We start from the raw sequence: 21336 nt of genomic DNA on the forward strand, positions 1-21336 counted from the left end.
GGGCAATGCAAGGTGACTGATAATAAAAAAAATGTACTTCACCCACACAGTACGTAGATACCCATGTTTACTACAAAGTGCGAGAGAGATGATATAGGTACTCATGCAACCCGGCTTAACAACAGTACCTGATCATCACTGGCACAGTTGATATTAAGTCATGAAAGTGAAGTGGTGAAAGTACATAAAGGTAAAAATTTAAAAATTATTTTCTTTCATTTTTTTATTAAGTTTTATTTATTCAATATTTACAGTTACTATACATACAATACAGCCTTATTTTTTTTTTTATATGCGTATATGTGTATTAAATTAAGAAGTCGTGGTGGCCTAGTGGGCAAAGAACCAACCTCTCAAGTATAAGGGTGCGGGTTCGATTCCAGGTCAAGCAAGTACCAATGCAACTTTTCTAAGTTTGTATGTTCTTTCTAAGTATCTTAGACATCAATGACTGTGTTTCGGATGGCACGTTAAACTGTAGGTCCCGGCTGTCATTGAACATCCTTGGCAGACCTTACGGGTAGTCAGAAGCCAGTAAGTCTGACACCAGTCTAACCCAGGGGTATCTGGTTGCCTGGGAAACTGGGTTGAGGAGGTCAGATAGGCAGTCGCTTCTTGTAAAGCACTGGTACTCATCTACTCACTGGAATCCGGTTAGACTGGAAGCCGACCCCAACATAGTTGGGAAAAGGCTCGGAGGATGATGTGTATTAAATTAAGCTCCTACTTAGTTAAAATATTTACTTGAACGCAGTCACAGCCTAAGCCTACCTTTAGAATAAATAGAACAACAAGAAGACGACACTCATCGCCTTTTTAATGAGCTTGTTGCAGAAAATTCACTAAATATGAGTCACAAAAATATAAAAAATATATTAGAATAAACAAATTGATTCAAAAAATTAAGAGAGTGTGTCATAAACAAAAATCTACATATAAATTAAATAATTTACTTAAAAACAAGGTTAATTTAAAACAACAGTTAAATTTGGGCACTAATCAACTTTTGCAAAGTAGGCTAATGTATGACCAAGATACACAGGTTCTGCAACAGGAGATGCTTGATCTGCAGCGTGAGTTAACAAAAATTACACACAATTATGAGGCAGCCAAATATCAAATTAAGGCACATATTCTGGCTACCGATGAGCTGCTCCAGTTAGGTAGTAAAAATACCTATGGACCGTCTTGATTCTCTTAAAAACAAATATAACAACTGTACTTGTTCTCAACCAACAGTACAAGCTGACCTACAGTTAACACCGCCTAGTACTATGCAGTCAGCTGTGAACAGTGACACAATTAGGGATTGTAATCCCGCAGCTTATTAAATCCCGCGGGATTGATATGCGGGATTGACCAATCCCGCGCGGATCCCGCAGGATCCCGCAGTTTTTGATTTCATTTATTAAAACTACAGGTTTTTTATACAAATCAAGTTTTATTTTATAAAATCATATACTTATCTCACATATTGCAACAAAAGTATTTGTTTTCTAACAAAATATCAATAAAATTGTAATTACGGAAGCAAGAGTAATTATTTATCAAAGCAATCTTACTTAAAAGAACTTTAATTTTAAAGTTATTTATGTCTCACATAATGCAACAAAAGTATTTGTTTTCTAACAAAATACTAATTAAATTGTAATTAAGTAAGCAAGAGTAATTATTAATCAAGTCAGTCTTAAAAAAACTTAAATTTTAAATGTTGCATCAAAAGTTTTTAAATTCAGTCTTATCCACTACAATGACTAATTATCAAATTACAACTTCCTCTTATCTTTATGTTATTACTGCAAGTCACCTATGATGATACATACTGATAACTTTTGCGTGATCCGCGGATCCGCGATTTGAATGTGCGGGATCCAGCACTTAGATAGAGGGTGCGGGATCCCGCGGGAATGCTGGATCCCGTTTTGCGGGATTGCAATCCCTAGACACAATACCACCTCGTGTCGCTGTTCAGTGCAATATTCCACCATCAAGCATTTCACATAAACGTAGTTCAGGAAATCAAAACTCATCACAAATATTTTCTGATATATTTGGTCTAGGTTTTGGTAAATTAGTCTCTCAATACTGTAAAAGTAATATAATAAACAATTGTTCACCCGGTGCCAGCTACAATGAGATTATAGAAATAATTAAATTGACTAATCTTAATACCACTTCAACTGCCATTATGCTATTTGGAGATAGTCTAGCAGTCAAAAACAAAATATAATAGATTGAGTTCAATTAATGATAAAATTAAATAATGAAACAAATTGCAAGTTTATCATCTGTGCCTTACACTAGGAAGTGGTGAAAGGGGAGCGTTTTGGGGGTGCTGTCCTTTTGTATTATTTGACGTGAAAAAGAGCTAAAAACTAGTCTATTTTCAATAAACGTTTTTGACTTTGACTTTGAATTTAATAGATCAAGATCTCAGGGCCCCCAGACCTTACTTATTTTCTGATGGACAAAACATATACCTATGATAGATTAGTATAAGTGTGTATAGTGAACGAACACACGGCTACTGGAAGCGGGTGATACCGCGGTGACAAGAACTCTTCTCCTGGGTCTAAACTACCTCTCGGGATGAAGCAACAATGTATTATATAAATATATACTTAGATTATCAATTATCACTACACTTAAGAGTGGAATAGCTGAGTGCGACAACGTAAACATTGTGTAAATGAAGAGTTACAAAACGCTACAGCTAGCTACTTTGGAATAAATATGTTACACTAGCTTCTGTCAGCAACTTTGTACGTGTCACATTAAGATTTTGTGTTGGTAAAGAAATAACAACTCAACATCAGGTCAATGCCTAGTGCCTATTACACAAATGATGTGATGAAAAGATGGACACTGGACACATCATCCTCCCTTTCCCCAACTATGTTATGGTCGGCTTCAAGTCTAACCGAATGTAGCTGAGTACCAGTGCTTTACAAGAAGCGACTGCCCTGCTTGGCCTATTCAACCCAGATACCCGGGCAACCCAATACCCCTTGGTTAGACTGGCTTCTGACTAACCGTAACGACTGCATCAGCGTGTATACTTACTTATAATCTAAAATTACAACCAATATGTTTACAGACAATGGCAGCGGCTACATACTTTTTGCTGTTCATATTATTAAGTTCGTCGTGCGAGGCTTCTAAGATCCTGGTGGTAGTTACCATGCCGTCCAGGAGTCATGGAAATCTGGGCAATGGAGTTGTGAGAGAATTGCTGAAAGCTGGTCACGAGGTTGGTGAAGTAGTCTTTGCTTGATTTCTTGGTATTTTTTATTTATTTAAAGAAGAAAATGCTCTCTTTAAAATGCCTAACAAATTCTGGACAGAACACGATGATATTTGAGTGACCAGTGACCTTATAATGAGTAAATTGAAGTGTAAAATATGTATAAGAGTTATTCTCTAATATTTCAGGTGACGTACATCAGAATCTTTGAGTATAAGAATCCTCCACCAAACCTTCGCCAGATTGATGTTAGCAGCAATATTGATTTAATGCCAAGTAGGTATGAAATAATTGAGGTTTGGTAAAGTTAGACTGCCATGTTTACATACATCAAATTTTAATGTCTATAGGAGTATCATTATCTTCCTGACTGGAACCACTATGTTTCTTCTGGAGCCCTTCATGATCCAGGCCGGTAGTTCTTTCGAAGAATCCCGCAGGCCCTAGTCATCAATTACCTTCAGTAGAAAAAATTACCTGCCACTTAACAGTATTTTTTATGTTTTACAGAGGGCATCATGAACATCAAGAAAATCATGGACAAGGATGTGGCAGCAAATGATCACATCACAGTGAAGATGATGATGCTGGAACTAGCTACTAAAACAATAGAGCATCAAAATGTTAAGAAGCTTCTAGAAGACCCTAGTGAACATTTCGACTTGGTCATCGTTGATTGGATGCTCGCTGATGTTCCTGCGGGGTAGGTTGATTATATTATTTACCATTTTTTAATATTTTTTTTTTATAATCTAATATTTAAAAATATAAATGATATGTTGAAAGATAAATAAATGCACTAACTACTGTTACTAGGCAACATTTTTTGTTGCCTCGGTAGAAATTTCATTAAATCTGTGTAACATGAAAGTCCCATTAATTTTAGCTGTTTTTCTTTTAGCTTTAGTCATCATTTTATTTTCGAGCTCAATCTATCATTTTATATTTATTTATTTACAAAGAGTATAATATATTGTGGTATATTTACCACAGGGCTGTTATTAATCTTATAACACATATTTTGTTTCGTATGAGAATGATACAAACAATGCTTCTGTTTACTTTAAAAAATAACACAACATTCCTAATTTCATATGAAACCAATACGTGAAAATATGTTAACTAAGAGTGGGACATGACTTGGATTTCCTGGGATTTCATATTCCTCTTTTTCTGGTTCATAAAATACAACCTCCTGTAGCACAGATAATTGGACGGACGGACAGACAGTAGTGGCATTGACACCTTGGGAATGAAATCCACTGACAGACCCTGCGATGACTCGCAAGGCAATCAATAACTTAAATTATTGAATTTATAACAGTAAAAGATAAAATTATCATACAACGCAATGCCAGAGATAACTAGATAGATCGGATCTTTATTTAATTTAGAATTTCTTAAGTTAAGTTACAATTTTTTTTCGTGTTGAAATTGTTCCAGCCTAGCGACAGTCTTCGGTTGTCCTCTGGTCTGGCTGTCCCCCATGGAAGTCAACTCATTAGACATCAGTCTCATTGATGGAGCACCACATCTTGCATATTCAACGGGTGCGTTTTCTTCAAACATGCCACCATTTAACTTCTTGCAGAGAGCTCAAGAGTTGTGGACCAGAATCAAAGCACGATACTATGAACTTAAGTAAGTAGATCCTATGATTAGGAAAAAATTCAAGCCAATCTCGACTTAGTTGTATAAGCCTGAAGGTTCATTATCAAATGGAATTTCTTTTTTGTAAAGGCATTTCGATCGTATGGAGTTAGATGCTTATGAGAGGCTAATAGTGCCTTATGTGGAGAAGAGGGGTCGCCAGGCCCCATCCTTCTATGATGTGAGATACAACGCGTCCCTAATACTGGGAAACTCACACGTTTCTATGGGACAGGCTCTTGCATTGCCACAGAACTACAAGCCTATAGGAGGATACCATATCGATGAGGATGTGAAGCCTTTACCTGAGGTAATTACTCTTTGAACCCATTTAGTAAATTAATCAAATCCTATGACTTTCAAATATCACCATTCTGATACTCACTGACTTTTTGCAGGATTTAGAAAACATTATGATGAGTGCCAAAAATGGAGTAATATACTTCAGCATGGGATCCCACTTGAAGAGCAAAGACTGGCCTGAAAAGGTGAAACGAGACCTACTGAACATGTTCGGCCAACTGAAACATACAGTGCTTTGGAAGTTTGAAGAAGACTTGCCCAATCTGCCCAAAAATGTTCACATCTTAAAGTGGGCACCACAAGCGAGCATTTTATGTATGTTATAATATTTCTTTTTCACATTTCGTAACGTCTTCAGCCTGAGTTTAATCACTTTTCGGTTATTTTCTCTAATAATATTATTTTAAATTTATTCCAGCTCACCCAAAATGCGTGCTCTTCATAACCCATGGAGGTCTCCTATCCACTACAGAAACCATCCACTACGGCGTCCCCATTATTGGCATACCTGCATTTGGAGACCAATTCATAAATGTTAAAAGAGCTATCAACAAAGGCTTTGCTTTGGAAGTTAAACTATCATACACTGTGGCTGCAGACTTAAAAGCAGCTATTGAAGAAATACTTCACAATCCCAAGTAAGTCATAATTTGAAACATGGTGGTTAGAAAACCTGGTAGCACTTTCCAGATCCTACTGAAAACAATATCTCAATACTCAATTTTTCATAATTTTCTTTTTTTGTTAGTTTCCGAACAACTTGATTGATTGATTGACACAGGCGAATTTTTCGAGCGATACCGTCCGGTACATAAGGGCGGTGTCGCGCGTATATATGCGCAACAGCAAACAATTGACACTGACTGCCAAAAATGACGTTGGAAACCGCGCGACACCAAATCCACCAGTCATAAAAGGCTGTACAGTAACACATAATATTGCTATTCTTACAGATACAGACAAAAGGTGAAAGAGCTTTCCTTCATATACCACGATCGTATCGCGAAGCCTGGAGAAGAATTACTACATTGGGTGCATCACGTCATCAACACAAATGGTGCCCCCCATTTACGATCCCCAGCGCTTCATATACCACTATACCAGCGCCTATATTTAGACCTACTAGGCCTAATATCAGTTGTCGTACTACTGTTTTTCATACTGTTAAGAGTTTTATGTAAACTTGTATGTTCTAAGAAACAGAAAGAGACGAGAGTGAAGGCAGTTGGCAAAAAGTTGGCCAAATTAAATTAAAATGTTAATGTAATGGAAGTATCTGCATACACCTACTGTTCAGTCAGTTTGGGATCAGGTTATGTAAAAAGTCTCAATCATAGGACCTAAAGATGATGTAGTCCCCATATCGGCAGTAACATTAAATTGTGTCATATTTAGGTGATAGCAATGTGTATCGACACACATTGCTATTTGATTTGACACTGTCGAGGCCATATTATAAATAAAAATTCTTTATCAATATCTGTAAATAACAGCTTTAATAAATAAATAAATGCTACTGTTTAATTTGGATTTATATTAATTATCGAATTTAAAAACAAAAAAGCCAACGTCACGCGGTGTTCCCAGGCGGTCACCCATCCAAGTACTGACCGCGCCCGATGTTGCTTAACTTCGGTGATCGGACGAGAACCGGTGTATTCAACGTGGTATGGACGTTGGCGTAAGATTGGGTGAAATTAACGTTCAGTATCGAATGATACCGAATGACGTCATCATTTGTCACGTTAATGTAGAAGAAAAAAATATTACTAGGCACTGGGTATCACTAAACCCACAATTGTTATAAAGCGTGAAGGTAGTGATAATTTTAAACATTTTTTGGAAAGAAATCATACTTAATCAAAGTTAGACTTTTATAATAAGTATATTCTTAAAAAACTTTTAAGTCAAACGGTTTTATCTTATGTGCACTGAAAACTAGAAAATAAAAAAATAGTTACTTACCTGTCAACTAGACATGGGCGCCGCCCCAGAATTTTGCGGCGGCGGCGCGCTGATGAATTTTACACAGCGGCGGCGTGACGCCGGCGGCGTGGATGATATACATGTTAATAGATTTGCAATTTCTAATAAAATTATTCTTGCTGTCATCCTTATAGTCATTGCCATTTCCCTCCAACACTCATACTCCTTTCATTCATATCTCCCATTTCAATCATCTAATCTACCACCGCATTTCTAAATTGCTCCGCCAAATCGGCCCTTTCCAACCTGTGCCATTTTATGTTTGGAGGTAACTTTTCTTTGCCCTTTATTGACTTTATTGTAAACGCCACTTCCATAACAAGGGGTCTGTGTTGCGAGACTACACTTTCACCCGGTATAACCTTACAATCTTTTATGTTCTTCAAATTACTGCGTCTAACCAAAAAGTAATAAATTTGTGTGGCACGTGGACCGCTTTTATAGGTGATCCTGTGCTCCGAGTTCTTCTGGAACCACGTGTTGACCACTGCCAGATCAAACGCAGTAGCCGGTAGCAACAGGGCTTCACCCTGTCGACATATAGCTTACATAAGGTGTTCGTTGACCTTGAAAAGGCATATGACTGGGTACCTCGTGAGGTTTTGTGGTGGGCCCTTAAGGAGAAAGGTATGCCAGGCTCGAATCAACTGCACATACTTCATGTGCAGTTGATTCGAGCGATGTACGGCAGATGCAGTACACAAGTCCGGTCTACAGCCGGCACTACCGCCAGTTTCAGTGTAGGGGTTGGCTTACATCAGGGGTCGGCGCTCAGTCCTTACCTCTTCCTGTTGTTAATGGACGCCCTTACAGCGGACATACAGGAGGAGGTTTCCTGGTGTATGCTTTTCGCCAATGATTGTTCTGGTGGGGGAGAGTGGGCCAGAGGTCCAGAGCAGATTGGAGGCATGGCGGCTAAGACTGAAGACGGTAGATTTAAAGGTCAGCAAGAGCAAAACCGAGTACCTACATTGCGATTTTGGCGGTATATCAAGACCCATGACCATAACCCTAGCCGGCATGCCCCTACCAGTCTGCTCCGACTTCCGGTACCTTGGTTCACTCGTCCAAAGTGACGATGAGGTGGACAGGGATGTTACGCATCAGATCAATTCTGGATGGATGCAGTGGCGACAGGTAACTAGCACTATTTGTGACCCACCGGATGCCCCTCAAACTGAAGGGCAAAATTTACAAATCCGTAATAAGACCTGTCGTCCTGTATGGATCAGAGTGTTGGGCATTGAAAAAGAAGGATGAGAATAGAGTGCATGTAGCAAAGATGAGAATGTTGAGACGGAGGTGTGGGGTTAACAGAATGGACAAAGTCAGGAATGAGTATATCAGAGGAAGCCTTGAAGAGTTTGTCGTGGTATGGGCATGTGATGAGACGGTGTGAAACGCATGTCACAAAGAGTGTGCTAAGTAGACCGAGGAAAAGATGGATTGATTGATGACTGAAAGAGGACGTGAAGCAGAAGGGAGTGGATGTAAGTATGTCTGACAGAGAGGAATGGAAGAAAAAGACATGTTGCACCGACTCCAAATGACTTGGGAACAGGGCAGGAAGATGATGATGACTCGGAGTACTTGTAGCGGGTATACACAGCAGAGCCCTTGCAAATGTAGACAGCCATGGAAATTCTGTCTTCTTCTCATTCCAAAATGATGGAAGGTCCGCATTTTGGAAATGGGTCGATCCCCAATAGCAGAAGCAAGATATTGCCAACATTCTTGATCTAATGGATCATCTTCGATTCCATGACCAACAGCACTATGTTTTTTGGATAGTTTACTCAAAATTGATGAAAACTACTGATATTTAAAGAAACTGAAGTGTCCATTTCGTTCAGATAAGCAGTCGCTCCTTGTAAAGCACTGGTACTCAGCTGAATCCGGTTAGACTAGAAACCGACCCCAACATGGTTGGGAAAAAGGCTCGGAGGAAGAAGAGTATTGCCTAAATAATTGCGAACAAAATGGCACGTCTTAACCTAACTCACGCCGCGCAGCTAATGTCGGCGGCGGCGGCGGCGCGCGGGCGTGTCGCGGCGTGGCGACGCCGGCGCGGCGCCCATGTCTACAACCGATTAATCTGAAATTTTGTATACACCTTTTATTCCGATGACAATACAATATAGAAATATCAATAACATTGTAAATCTAATATGGCCGCCGGCACAAAATGGCGGATTACATATTTTTCCACAACCCCCTCAATATGGGTATCAAATGAAAGGGCTATACAAGTAGAATACTGTCAGCAACCCCAGCGGGGCCCAACAGGGCCAAGCCTGCCTGGGCTGCGGGATTGTTCGAAAGAGTTACCGTGGCCCTGGTACATAAAAGGCCTACGACGAAACATAAGTATTTTTAGTCAGTAAGAGTCTGGCACTCCCTTACCGCTGCTGACCCAGGGAGGGGTCACTTGATGATTTTTGGCGTCGTTAAAAAAATTGACTTTTAAAAAAATTAGATTGTAATAAATTATCAGATAAGAGACCGTGTAATAATGATGCACTAAATGAATTAGATAGAATGAGGAATATTCGGTAGGCATTTTCATTAAATACTAAAAACTAGAAAATAAAAAATCGGTAAAAAAACTTTTAAGTCAAACGGTTTTATCTTATGTGCACTGAAAACTAGAAAATAAAAAAATAGTTACTTACCTGTCAACCTACGTAGGTGGTCTTGGTCATATTAGACTTAAATAAAAACGTGGGGCCCCTCTGAAATCCTACCTATGGCAAAGCATATCTTTATACTTTGGTAGATCATGAGCTCGGCGTTCGCTGGTGAAGCCGCTACGGCTGATTATTGATTGTCAAAATCTCCAGTTACGATTACAGTAAGTCGATGCAATCCACACCTATTATACCTCTAGAAGAAAGTACTACAGCAACAGTTAATGGGCCCCACGTTTTTATTTTAGTCTAATATGACCAAGACCACCTACGTAGGTTGACACTCGGTTGACAGGAAGAGGGTGAAATTTGAATTACTAAATTTGACCCAAGAATAAAACAAACGGGATGAGCTAAATAAAACCGTTTAAAAATTGTTATCAGCCATTTGGTAGCGGCGGCCATCTTAGATTTCAATTTTTCATAGTAAATTGTATTCTACTTGTTGAGATCTTTCATTTGATACCCATGTTGATGGGATTGATAAAACCTAAGTTATCCGCCATGTTGTAGAGGCCGCCATCTTGGATTTGAATTTTATATAGTACATTGTATTCTACTGGTTGAGCACTTTCATTTGATACCCACATTGACGGGATTGATAAAACCTACGTTATCCGCCATTTTGTACCGGCGGCCATCTTGGATTTGCAATGTTATTGATATTACTATATTGTATTGTCATCGGAAATAAAGGTGTGTACCAAATTTCAGATCAATCTGACAACAGGAAGGCACTGAAATTTCAATTTCTAAATTTGACCCAAGAATGAATAAATAATAAAACAAACGGGGTGAGCTAAATAAAACCGTTTAAAAATACGTTATATTTTTAGAGGGAATAAATAGAATGTGCATATTAATGAAATGGTCAAAAGTTATCTTGTTTATAATATGAGTTTTGTCTGCATTTTAGTCTCATAGGACTTTGAATGTGTGAAGTTTGAATTGGCTAGCAGAGGTCATTCACCTGATGACAAAATGCTTGTGTTTCTACCTGCAATTGTTTTTTTGTTCTAGTAGTAATGTAGGTAAATGCTTTTATAAGCATACGACATACATTACGACGCAATGTTCTTGCATGTAAAAACTTTACGAACTTATAGATCAACTAGGTACTAAAAGTTAAGTCGCTTTGAATATTTTCAAAGTTCTCCATTTCAAAATTTTGGACATCAATAACCAACTTGAAATTTTAATACCATAGTTCGTGCCATGTGTTCGAAGTTGACTGGCCGAACTGCAAGTAGGTCAAATCCAGACCTGTTCAGACTTCCAAACTCAGACTAAGGCTGTAACTTTGAAACGTGACATCATGTCCTGCCCATTATTCTTAAGGACTAATTAGACTGTGGAGTCCCGACTTCTTTGTTTTTAACAAAGTGCCAAGGCCTTAACCGACCTTTATGTGAATTTAGTAAAATTACGTTTGGAATCAAAATGTGTTCTGAATTCAAATAAGTAGAAGACGGTTGAATAGCAACAGATTTTATTACCAACCGGTTGTTCCTCGTGGTTTCACCTGGGTACCGAAAGGACTACTTCCTGAATGCGTAAAAAAATCGCTTAGGTATATCCTTTCGTAGATTCTGTGTACCAAATGTCATTCAATCGATTCAGTATCCATATAAATATATGAAGTTACCCTGTCCGTCTATCCAACTTTTAGTCCGTTTTGGACTAAAAGTCGGATAGACAGACAGGGTCGGGATACTTTCACATTCTGCCCGGAGAAGGTGAAACATGGCCCAGAGTTTGGACAGCTGAAGAAAAAATAATGCCGTGGAAATTCGAAGAAGATCTACTGAATGTGCCCAAAAATGTTCACAATTTCACTCCTTGAGCCCACTGCCGAACATATTATGTAGGTTCTTGCATATTTTTACTGCATGCCGATTCCGTGAGGCTTGTAAGCACCCACTTGGGGGATATTATGAAAATGGGATACATTCATCAGTTGTTCTAAACGTTCCCCATCGGTGTGAAACATACGTGAAACTGTTGTTGTTTTATGGAAAGTTCAACCACGAAACGGAATACTTATGAAATTTTATTTGGTAAACAAAAAAATACGATGTTTTGCTATACATACATATCTTCATCGATGGAAGGCGTAGGTAGAAGTCCCTTTTTGTTTCTTTGGTTTAAATATTCCGTTCCTTGATATAAAGATTTGTTTGTGCTTTTGTGTGTACTAAGAAGCAGAGGAAACAGAAATTAAAAGTGTTGGTAAGAAGTAGAATTACAAAATAAAAAAGTGAAATGGCTAATATTCCGATCGATTTGAACCTTGTTTATGACTAAACATTTGCTACAGATTTTGGACTTCTAGTGCTTCTCGTGAAAGCACAGACACTTAATTTCTTTTTTGCATTCATAAGAAGAGAGACAGGACATAATAAAAGTCTATTCATGATGTGACTTTTTGACGAACCTCAAAGGCTTTTATTTTAATTAGCCCTATTTCAAGTATTTATGAAACGGTTTAAGCTGGGAGCACGTTTCCAAGGAGTTTGTCATACAGGGAAAGATACAGGGAAATATTATATATAATAGGTAGGTCTATAGGTATAGCAACATCTACATTTCTGGTTTATTTATCATAAATAAACATACCTACACTATGCTGTATCTAGTGTCTATATTATATGTATTTACGGATGAAGTGAGACTAGACACGTGAGCGAACACGTTTCACCATGAACCTAAAACAAATATAGATATTTGTTGCAAACATTATGATGTATTTGCTCACCGCAATCAAAATCTTACTTAGATATTTAAACCTATTCTTCTTCTTTATGTCAAACTGATAGTGCTGATGTCGACGATTCTGCCACTGCCTAGAGAAATGAGGAGCAATTTGTGATGTTATTAAGAAATGCTTAAAATGACGTTATGGTTGAACCTATAGAGTTAGTAGGACGAAAAGATACTATCTAATCATATTTCATTGGCATAGTTTTATGATTATCGTCATACAAGAGGTTAATAGTTGTACTACTAACCACCTGATGATTATGAAGCTTATCCATCAATCCCATAAAGATGGATCCCCTTGCAAAGTCTTTGACTCTGAAATTTGCAAGAACCGGTAATGTCTACTTAATTAATGATAACACTCGATGATTTAATATCTGTTGTTATGACAACACATTAGAGCGGAATTAATGTGAATATATCACTCGATTAATTAATAGTAATGAGTTTAATCGTTAATTAGATATTTGAACTTCTTAGTGACGGTTATCTTGAAGATGTTTTTGATGTTTACGTATACCTATAATAATTCAATTTTCTCACGTAATGTAAACAATACAAAAAAATATCCATGAAAAAAACTATAGTTTTGTAACAAATTGTTATATTTACAATAATAGAAAAATACAGTCACAATTCACAAAGTTCAATCAAACATTATATAATAATTAATATCAACATTAGGGCCCATTTTGACCGACAGAATAAACGTTTCCTTTTGTCTTAAATTCGTCCTCCGTGGTCTTAAAGGACTATTGTCTTTGAAAGTTGATTGTGGAAATTAATAATCACCAGTTGTTTTAAGAAAACTAGCTTTTATGTTGTCTGTAAACTTGGGTTTCAGACAACACATGTTTTCATTATTTACCAAATTTTTTTATGTGTGTGTGTATAAGAACGTAAAGAGTCATCATCATTATAAAATGTTCATAAGAAGCCATATCACTCCAAATTAACGAAACCACAAAAGTTAGGACGAACTATAATTAATTATTATACAACAAACCAGCAGTTGACAACAAGAAAAACATTTACACCTTAAAAACTTCACTGCTATTGATAACTTTGAACCTTATCTTTGGTGAGTATAAGGTTAAAGATAATAACACAACAGTATTCAAAAGAAGGCCTTGACTCTTAACACGATTCTTATGCTTCAAGATATTTCAAAAATCGATAAACTAGTACCTATATCGGAACTTCTTTTTCATCAAATAATGTGTCTCACTGTAAATTTCAATAAATCCACATATTTGTAGATAGGATATTGAAATCATCCGTAAGTATATCGTCTTTCTCAATTCAAACTTGTCTCACAGCACCAAATGTCTATTAATCTAATTCTTCTTTTGCTTAACACTCTTCTTCGATGTTAGGAGACCCAAAATCTTCTTTACTACTACCAATAGTACTACTAAAGCTAGAAGGATTAAAGCTAAGAGATCTAGGTACACTCGTTGGTAGAGAGGTATGTCGATGGCGACGGAGCGCAAGTGAGGAGCGCCACGCGTGCGCACCACGTGCTCCACCCAGAAGTTTAAGGCGTCTTTTGGCTTTTGGGGACGATCATGGTATGCTATTGATAGTGCTTTTGCTGTTTCTGCATATCTGTTGATAAAGAAATAATACATAATATTTAGTTTTTGAGTACTTAGAAAATTTGAATTAGATGATGGATTTTGGAAATTGAGCCTAGTAAAAGAGCAGTAAACATTCTCAAACAGGTCCTGATGTATGAGCAGATAGTAGGTGCAACTGTAAATACAGGAGGTCTTTGGATGGACAGTAACTTGTCTTGGTAAGTAAGTAATCGAACTAGCCAAAAAAATCATTATGATTATTTGTATTCAAAATCAGTATCTGACTTACTTCTTGTTCCCAAGGACTTCATGCAAAGCGACTTTAAGATCCTGGTCCATTGTGCGTGACAGGTCGACTTTAATGGCGAACCCTTTCTTTTCGATCCTGTTGGCGTTTAGGTATTGGTCAGCAAATACTGGGATGGCGATAAGGGGAACACCAAAGTGGACAGCTTCAGTGATTGACAGGAGACCACCGTGTGTCACGAAGAGGACTAAGTTTGTATGGGCTGGAAAAGAACAGAGGATAAATTAATAAATAAAATAAAATAATCTTTATTTCGGATAAGTGACATTCATATGGGTTAGTAAACAAAGAACACTAAAACCTATGTTAGTAAAACCTAATATCTAACTATTTAAAATTATTTTGACACAAGGTGGTTGTTCACGATGCATCTGTGAACAACATCACCTAACAGAGGAGAATCGTACCTCCCCGCTACTTATGGTCTTCAGGATGGAGTTGGAGCTAGCCCGCACTCTGCAGAGCAATATTAATGATAACCGCCAAGCTTCTTTTGGATTTTGAAGCTACGAGATTCGAAATTGCTATAAAGCGTCATAAACTACATAATGAAGATTGATTAAAAAGCATTCAGTTGCTCTAAATTGTTTAGATGCAAGTCACGATTTGATGTCGGAGACGCATTCTCCTCAGATTACGGTTATATACGAGGATTAAATTGTTAATTGATGTCAATTAAAAAAAAATCCTCTCCAAGGAATCGGCTTCCTTATCTTTATTGCTGCGGTGTTCAATAAAGATCAAAACTTTAAGATTATTCTTCCTGTAAGTTGCTTGTTTGAATGAAACGAATATCAAAAAACTCACCCAAAATACTTTGCTGTGGTGCCCACTGCACTATATGAACATTTTTCGGCGTGTTAGGCAGATTTTCTTCAAACTTCCAAATCACAGTTTGTTTTAATGCACCAAATACTTTCAATAGACCTTGCTTTAATTCATCTGGTAGATCCTTGCTCTTCAGATTTGATCCCATACTAAAGTATATAACACCGTGTTTGGCAGAATCCATAATTTTCTGCAAGTCCTGAGAAAAGGGTACACATGGGTATAGATTATAGCTTAAATTGATTAAGGTAATCAAACTCTGGGTCTCATCTCCATCATCATCAGAAATTCAGAAACAAGGCATATCAAAGAAATAACCAACAAGTCTACCAACCTCAGGCAAAGGTTTGACCTCTTCATCAATATGGTATCCTCCAATATGCTTATAACACGGTGGAAGAGGTACTGCGCTTGAAATAGCAACGTGTGTGTTACCCAACAAAAGAGATGCATTATACTTCAGTACATTGAAATCAGGTACAGGCTTCCCTTGCTCCCTGGCTATCGGGGCTATCAATGTCTCGTAATCAGACACTTCTTTCGCGTGATAATCACTGCAATGAAAAGAAAATTATGCTTATCACAAAGGTTATCAGGGCGTCTGGCGATACAAAAGATTGCAAACACAATTATGCATAATCACTGATGGAAATCCTGCATAATCATGGCGTCTATATAAATACGGATTTATTTCCTAACGTAAATAATAATTGATAAAAAATTACATTCGTTACTGTCAAAGATAATCGGCATTAAGAAAAGATTAAAATTGAATAATAATAATGAAATGAATGATCAAACTGGTTTGACGTTGGTACATGACACATAGAATTTTGTAATACATAGGTTTATCATGACCCTGAATTTTAATTGGGCAAAGTTTTTTGTACCGTAAGATATTATATAATTTGGTGAGTTAGCAACAAATGTACGGTTTTTGTATAGTTATACTCTCATTTTCTACAAAACATGCATCGTAACCCATTTTCAAACATCCTAAGATGATTGTACATGAATGGCACGGTAATGATAGATATTCTTTTTTTGCACAAATAGAACAATACAATGATGACTTTGACTCTACAAGTCTATTTGATTATTTCTAAGCAAATCTTGCAGCAGTTCTACTCCAGTACAAAAATCATTCACCAAAAGTTGATTAAGGAGTATTCGATCATTTTAAATTTTGATCTTAATTTAAGCACGAGGTAAGGTAAATAGCATTTCTATATCAATACTTACAAGTTATGATGATATAGCCCCACCAATAAAGTCCATAGCTCATGTACTCTTCCATAGAAAGAAAATGGAGCAACCCTCGCCACGAGATAGTCGGCAGTGTAAGCTGGATTTAGAGGACCGTGTACTTGGTTCAAGATCATGGAGTGAGCTTCAATGGTTGAGAACCAGATGAAGGGACATTGAAGCACAGCTGGCAGCCTGGAAGAAAGAAATGCTTTGATTATTGATGATTTTAATGACATAAATTCTGAAGACCTCGAAGCTGACAAACATGATAGAATTTCAGATTGACAACATTTTGGAATTTCGATAGCCGTGTTGCTGGAACTGAGGGTTATAACTGTAGTAGTTATTCAAATATTTATATAGAAAATTATTATAAGACAGGGTAATTAATTATTTACTTACGCAGAATATAAATCAGAGAACATAAATTCGCCAATGATCACATCAAACTTGGTGTTGGGATCTTTCAACATTTTCTGTACGTTTGGGTTGCCCAATGTGGAAGAAGCAATGGAGTTCATCAATACGAACAAAAGTGCATTGTCCTGCATATACTTATCTCCATCCATTATTTTCTTCACGTCCAACATATTTGCTATAAAGATATTTAACATAAGAATCTAGTAAATAATAATGTCGGTATTCCTTCAGTGTTTTCGAGATGACTTTTGTATCAGCTGTAGTTTTGTTTTTGATTGTTATCACAACTTTGGGGAAACCAATGACTGTGTTTCGGAGGGCACGTTAAACTGTAGGTCCTGGCTGTCATTTAACATCTTTGGCAGTAGTTACAGGTAGTCAGAAGCCAGTAAGTCTGACACCAGTCTTACCAAAGTATTGGGTTGCATGAGTATCTGGGTTGAGGAGGTCAGATAGGATGTGCTCGGGTAGATGGCTGTATCATAAAATGTACTTGTGAATACATGAACACCCTAGCTATTGGTCCTTATGTAGTAAAATCTATTTTCCGATCGTTTGTAGTCAATATAATTACTATTATTAGAACGTTTCCTAGATTTATTATGCTCATAAAATCCAGTTAGTGAACCGTAAATGGTTTTATTTGACCTTGAATTTAATTTCAACTTTATGGATTCTATTCTATTCGATGATTGTTGAGTTTTCCATGATATATTGGTTAGAAATTGTATGCATCTAGCATGGTCATTTATAGTCTTGTGGAGTATCGTGTATTAGCCGAAGACTGGTCATTAGGCATAGTTTAGAAGTGCACAAAAGGAATATTGGAGTTTTATTTTTAAGGTATCAATACTTACGGTCAAAAAGTTTCATGTTCGCAGATACATCTATTATATGCAGTTTTGGATGGGGATTCTTATTTTTAAAAGGCGTGATGTATGTTACCTGTAAACAAAATAATTGTTATTTTATACGATGCTGCGTTTAGCATTATTTAGCACATAAGTGTGAAAAAGTAATAACAGTACAAAGGAGAGGTTATTTGTAGGTATGCCATCGGGTCATCTCTGCTTCAGCTACTCTACCGATATAATCTTTGGTTGAATTGGTTTTATGGCATAGGTACATACTAGTTGTTCTCCCGCAGTTTCACCCGAGTCCTGTGGGAACTAATGTCCGTACTGGGATAAAATATAGCTTATGTTACTCAAGATTAGTCTAGCTTTCTAACAGTGTAAGAATTTTTCAGATCTGTTCAGTAGTTTCGGAGATTTTAGGGTACAAACAAACAAGAAAAAGAATGATTCTTCTTTGTTATATAATTACTAGCTTTCGCCCGTGGTTTCACCCGCGTCCCGTTGCCGGATGGTGACAAAAACTTTCTCCTAAAACCTTCTCCCGGGTCTAAGTTACCTCCTCTCTACTTTTCAGCCAAATCGGGCAAGCCGTTTTCATGTTATGTCGTGACAACGGAAAGCGGGTTTCATTTTTATATACAACATGTAACGTAGGTAATTAACGCACACCCTCAAACACCCCAATTAGAATATTATGTTATAATCATAATACATACACTGAATTTTTAATTTAACATGTATATGCATTGCTATTTACTAAATAAGTTATACCAATTCTTGGAGAACTTTTTGGTCATACTACTACGCACGCAAATATCGCGCCGCGCGCCGCTCTACTCGACACAACATAACGAAACTACGGAAAAAGCCGACAATACACGAAGTCTTATTACTTTGAGTTACGGTCTATTTGAATTTGTTTTGACTGTACAGGGTTAATATGACAATAATTTCCGTAGTTTTAATTATTTTTGGTATAAAAATTACCTATATTAAAAATGATATAAATCGATTCAGTAAACGATTCTGAACAAACTAATTTCAGGATGTGCGTTAATTAAGTTACATGTTGTATATATATATATATATATATGCACGTTACAGATATGTATAGATTTAGTGTTATAGTGCACGAGGTGGTTTCTGAAGGATCCGTGTTTACACATGTATATGGTTGATATAACAATTCTATTGAAAAGCGGGTATTCTGTTGTTTATGAACTACTGATTTAAACAATGTTTACATTGTCGCACTCAGCTATTTTGGTCACAAGTAGTGATAACTTGATAATAATTTATTTATAAGTTGTATGCACTTCATATGCACGGAAATGTACAGACTGACTGACAATGCATTTTATTTTGATGGGAAATCTTGAAATTGTTGTTTTAGAAAAAAAAATACAGGTTAAGCTTAGTAAAGATATGCTAATCTCATGACTTCTGTATTTGTTATCATAGGTATAAGTAATTAAAATATTGAAAAGCACTATGAACTAATTATTAGGTCTATTGAATTATATCGCACCGATTCTAACGCTTTATGACCGTTCCCAAAATACTATAGATGGAAGTTTGACATTACTTGTACGAGACTAATATCAAAATTAAAATTCTAACTAATCAACAGGTAAATATAGACCATTAGGAACGGCCGTTCGCGGACACAGGTGCTGTGGGCTGTTTTGTGTCTTAATAAAACAAAAAAATGCTATCAAATTATTACCTCATCATTGATACTTAAAGTAGATGATGTTGATATTCTCACTAACGACTCTTTAGTTACTAGTTAATCTTAGAGGTCATAGTCTCTTTTCAAGGTCTATAAATTATCTATTATTTGACAATGTTTTTATAATTTAAATGCGTTGTTTGTCTTTTTTACACAGACATTACGATAGTTATGTCGGTATGTTACGAATTAATAACTTAAGAACTCTAATATTTACACGTTCATATAAAAAGGATTACGAAGAATCTTATGATATGTGTTGTGCATTTTCTAGAGAACTGTTTACTATGCGAGTGCACTTGATTATGACAAAAGATGACGAATGACTGAATATTTGTAAATACGTTATATAGCTGTCAAACTGTTATCAAGCAGATAGGTACTTACTTACGACCAGTTTCTTCATCAAAAGTTAAAGTTAAAGAAATGTCTAAAGTAAAAGTAACGGTCAAATTCGTTTTTTCAAGGCTAAAGTGACAGCAAAACTAATAGAAAAATTGAATTTGACCGTTACTTTTACTTTAGACATTACTTTGACTTTTACTTTGGCTTTAACTTTTGATGAAGAAACTGGCTGTAACTAACCAAAAGTATATTAAGCAGTACCTAGATTCTCAAAAGGCGTGATAACTAAAACAAATGTGTGATACTAAAATTTGAGATGTATTTAATCAATTGACTTACGACTTTTTAATAGTGAAATTTAATACTAAACAAAAAATATATAGGTACCTACCTAATCACTATCATGCTAAAATTGAATGATTTTGAACATTAATAAAATTATTATAAAGTCGAGACGAAAGAAAGATAAGGTAAGGTCACCATCATGCTAGTATTCGAAATTAGTCTTAATTTCTACGACATTAAGATCTAAAATTACTTACTTCGTGTCCTCCATTGAGAAGATGTTTAACCATATTGTCACCAAGTATTCCGTGACTGGGACTTGGGACTGGGAACACGGTTAATATTTTGAGTCCATCACACAAACACGAACTTAGAAGTACGCCAAATAACAATATTTTTAGTTGCTCCATTTTCTGAAAAAAAAAAACAATCCCTTTTTTATTTATTTTTTTCAAAAAAAAAACTTATTTTATTTTTAAAATGAATCTAAATTTAAAATAATGCACCAAATATTTTTAATTACCACAAAAAGTCAACTGTCTTTCGTTTTTATTTTAATTTTTAACGAAAGTTCGATATTTAAACCATTCGGTCGCGGAACGAGCACTGGTCACATACCGTGGAAGACACGGAACTGACTGTTTAAATTTAGAACCCACAACGTGCGCGTGCGGGACCATTCATTCAATATTATTGTAAACTGTTCCCCGCATCCATTATATTATTACACTTCTATACCTACTACTACGATTTTGGGTTCCACTAAATAAAACAAAATATGTATTTAAGTGCTTACGGATTCGAACGGTCATATGGAAGTAGGTACACGTGTTTTAGAAAATAAAAGGGTAGGCAACTTTTTGCAATTTTTTGACTTGCTTCTGCCAGCAGTTTCATGGTTCACCTACTGCCTGTGGAAAATACAACAAACAGAAAAATAAAAAATAAAATAAGAAGGTACATCAAAATACTCTGATAAAAAAACTGGCATTTTTCTGTGTCATAAATAAATCTATCGTTTGAAATAATATATACGGAACCCTCCAACTTAGAACACCTCCTTTTGGCGTGGAGTGCAATATTAATTATATAGCAATGATTACA

The 21336-nt window shown here is 36.4% G+C and overlaps 2 protein-coding genes and 1 non-coding gene across 4 annotated transcripts; 1 reads left to right on the top strand and 2 right to left on the bottom strand.

The window, feature by feature from the left end:
* Positions 1–96: 96 nt before the first annotated feature.
* LOC124640755 (UDP-glucosyltransferase 2-like) lies at positions 97–6721 on the top strand. Its single transcript, XM_047178668.1, has 9 exons — positions 97–190; positions 3098–3250; positions 3433–3520; positions 3755–3947; positions 4688–4885; positions 4985–5204; positions 5293–5512; positions 5616–5835; positions 6151–6721. The coding sequence occupies exons 2-9, from the start codon at positions 3101–3103 to the stop codon at positions 6449–6451; spliced, it is 1590 nt and encodes a 529-aa protein (XP_047034624.1). The 5' UTR covers positions 97–190; positions 3098–3100; the 3' UTR covers positions 6452–6721.
* A 38-nt stretch (positions 6722–6759) lies between these two features.
* LOC124641072 lies at positions 6760–6878 on the bottom strand. Its single transcript, XR_006985628.1, has one exon. It is a non-coding gene; the product is annotated as a 5S ribosomal RNA (ribosomal RNA).
* A 6339-nt stretch (positions 6879–13217) lies between these two features.
* On the bottom strand, positions 13218–20924 carry LOC124640529 (UDP-glucosyltransferase 2-like). Of its 2 annotated transcripts, none has more exons than XM_047178308.1 (9): positions 20756–20924; positions 20490–20645; positions 17871–17958; positions 16996–17188; positions 16588–16785; positions 15680–15899; positions 15325–15544; positions 14500–14719; positions 13218–14238 (listed from the first exon to the last, which is right to left on the bottom strand). In XM_047178308.1, exons 2-9 carry the CDS (start codon positions 20640–20642, stop codon positions 13968–13970), a joined length of 1563 nt encoding a protein of 520 aa, XP_047034264.1. In that variant the 5' UTR covers positions 20643–20645; positions 20756–20924; the 3' UTR covers positions 13218–13967. The 2 variants fall into 2 exon arrangements, with proteins under 2 accessions (XP_047034264.1, XP_047034266.1); XM_047178310.1 differs by having other exon boundaries at positions 20851–20867.
* Between the last annotated feature and the right edge of the window lie 412 nt (positions 20925–21336).

Source organism: Helicoverpa zea, chromosome 21 (assembly GCF_022581195.2).
Source record: "Helicoverpa zea isolate HzStark_Cry1AcR chromosome 21, ilHelZeax1.1, whole genome shotgun sequence".
NCBI classification, from domain to species: domain Eukaryota; kingdom Metazoa; phylum Arthropoda; class Insecta; order Lepidoptera; family Noctuidae; genus Helicoverpa; species Helicoverpa zea.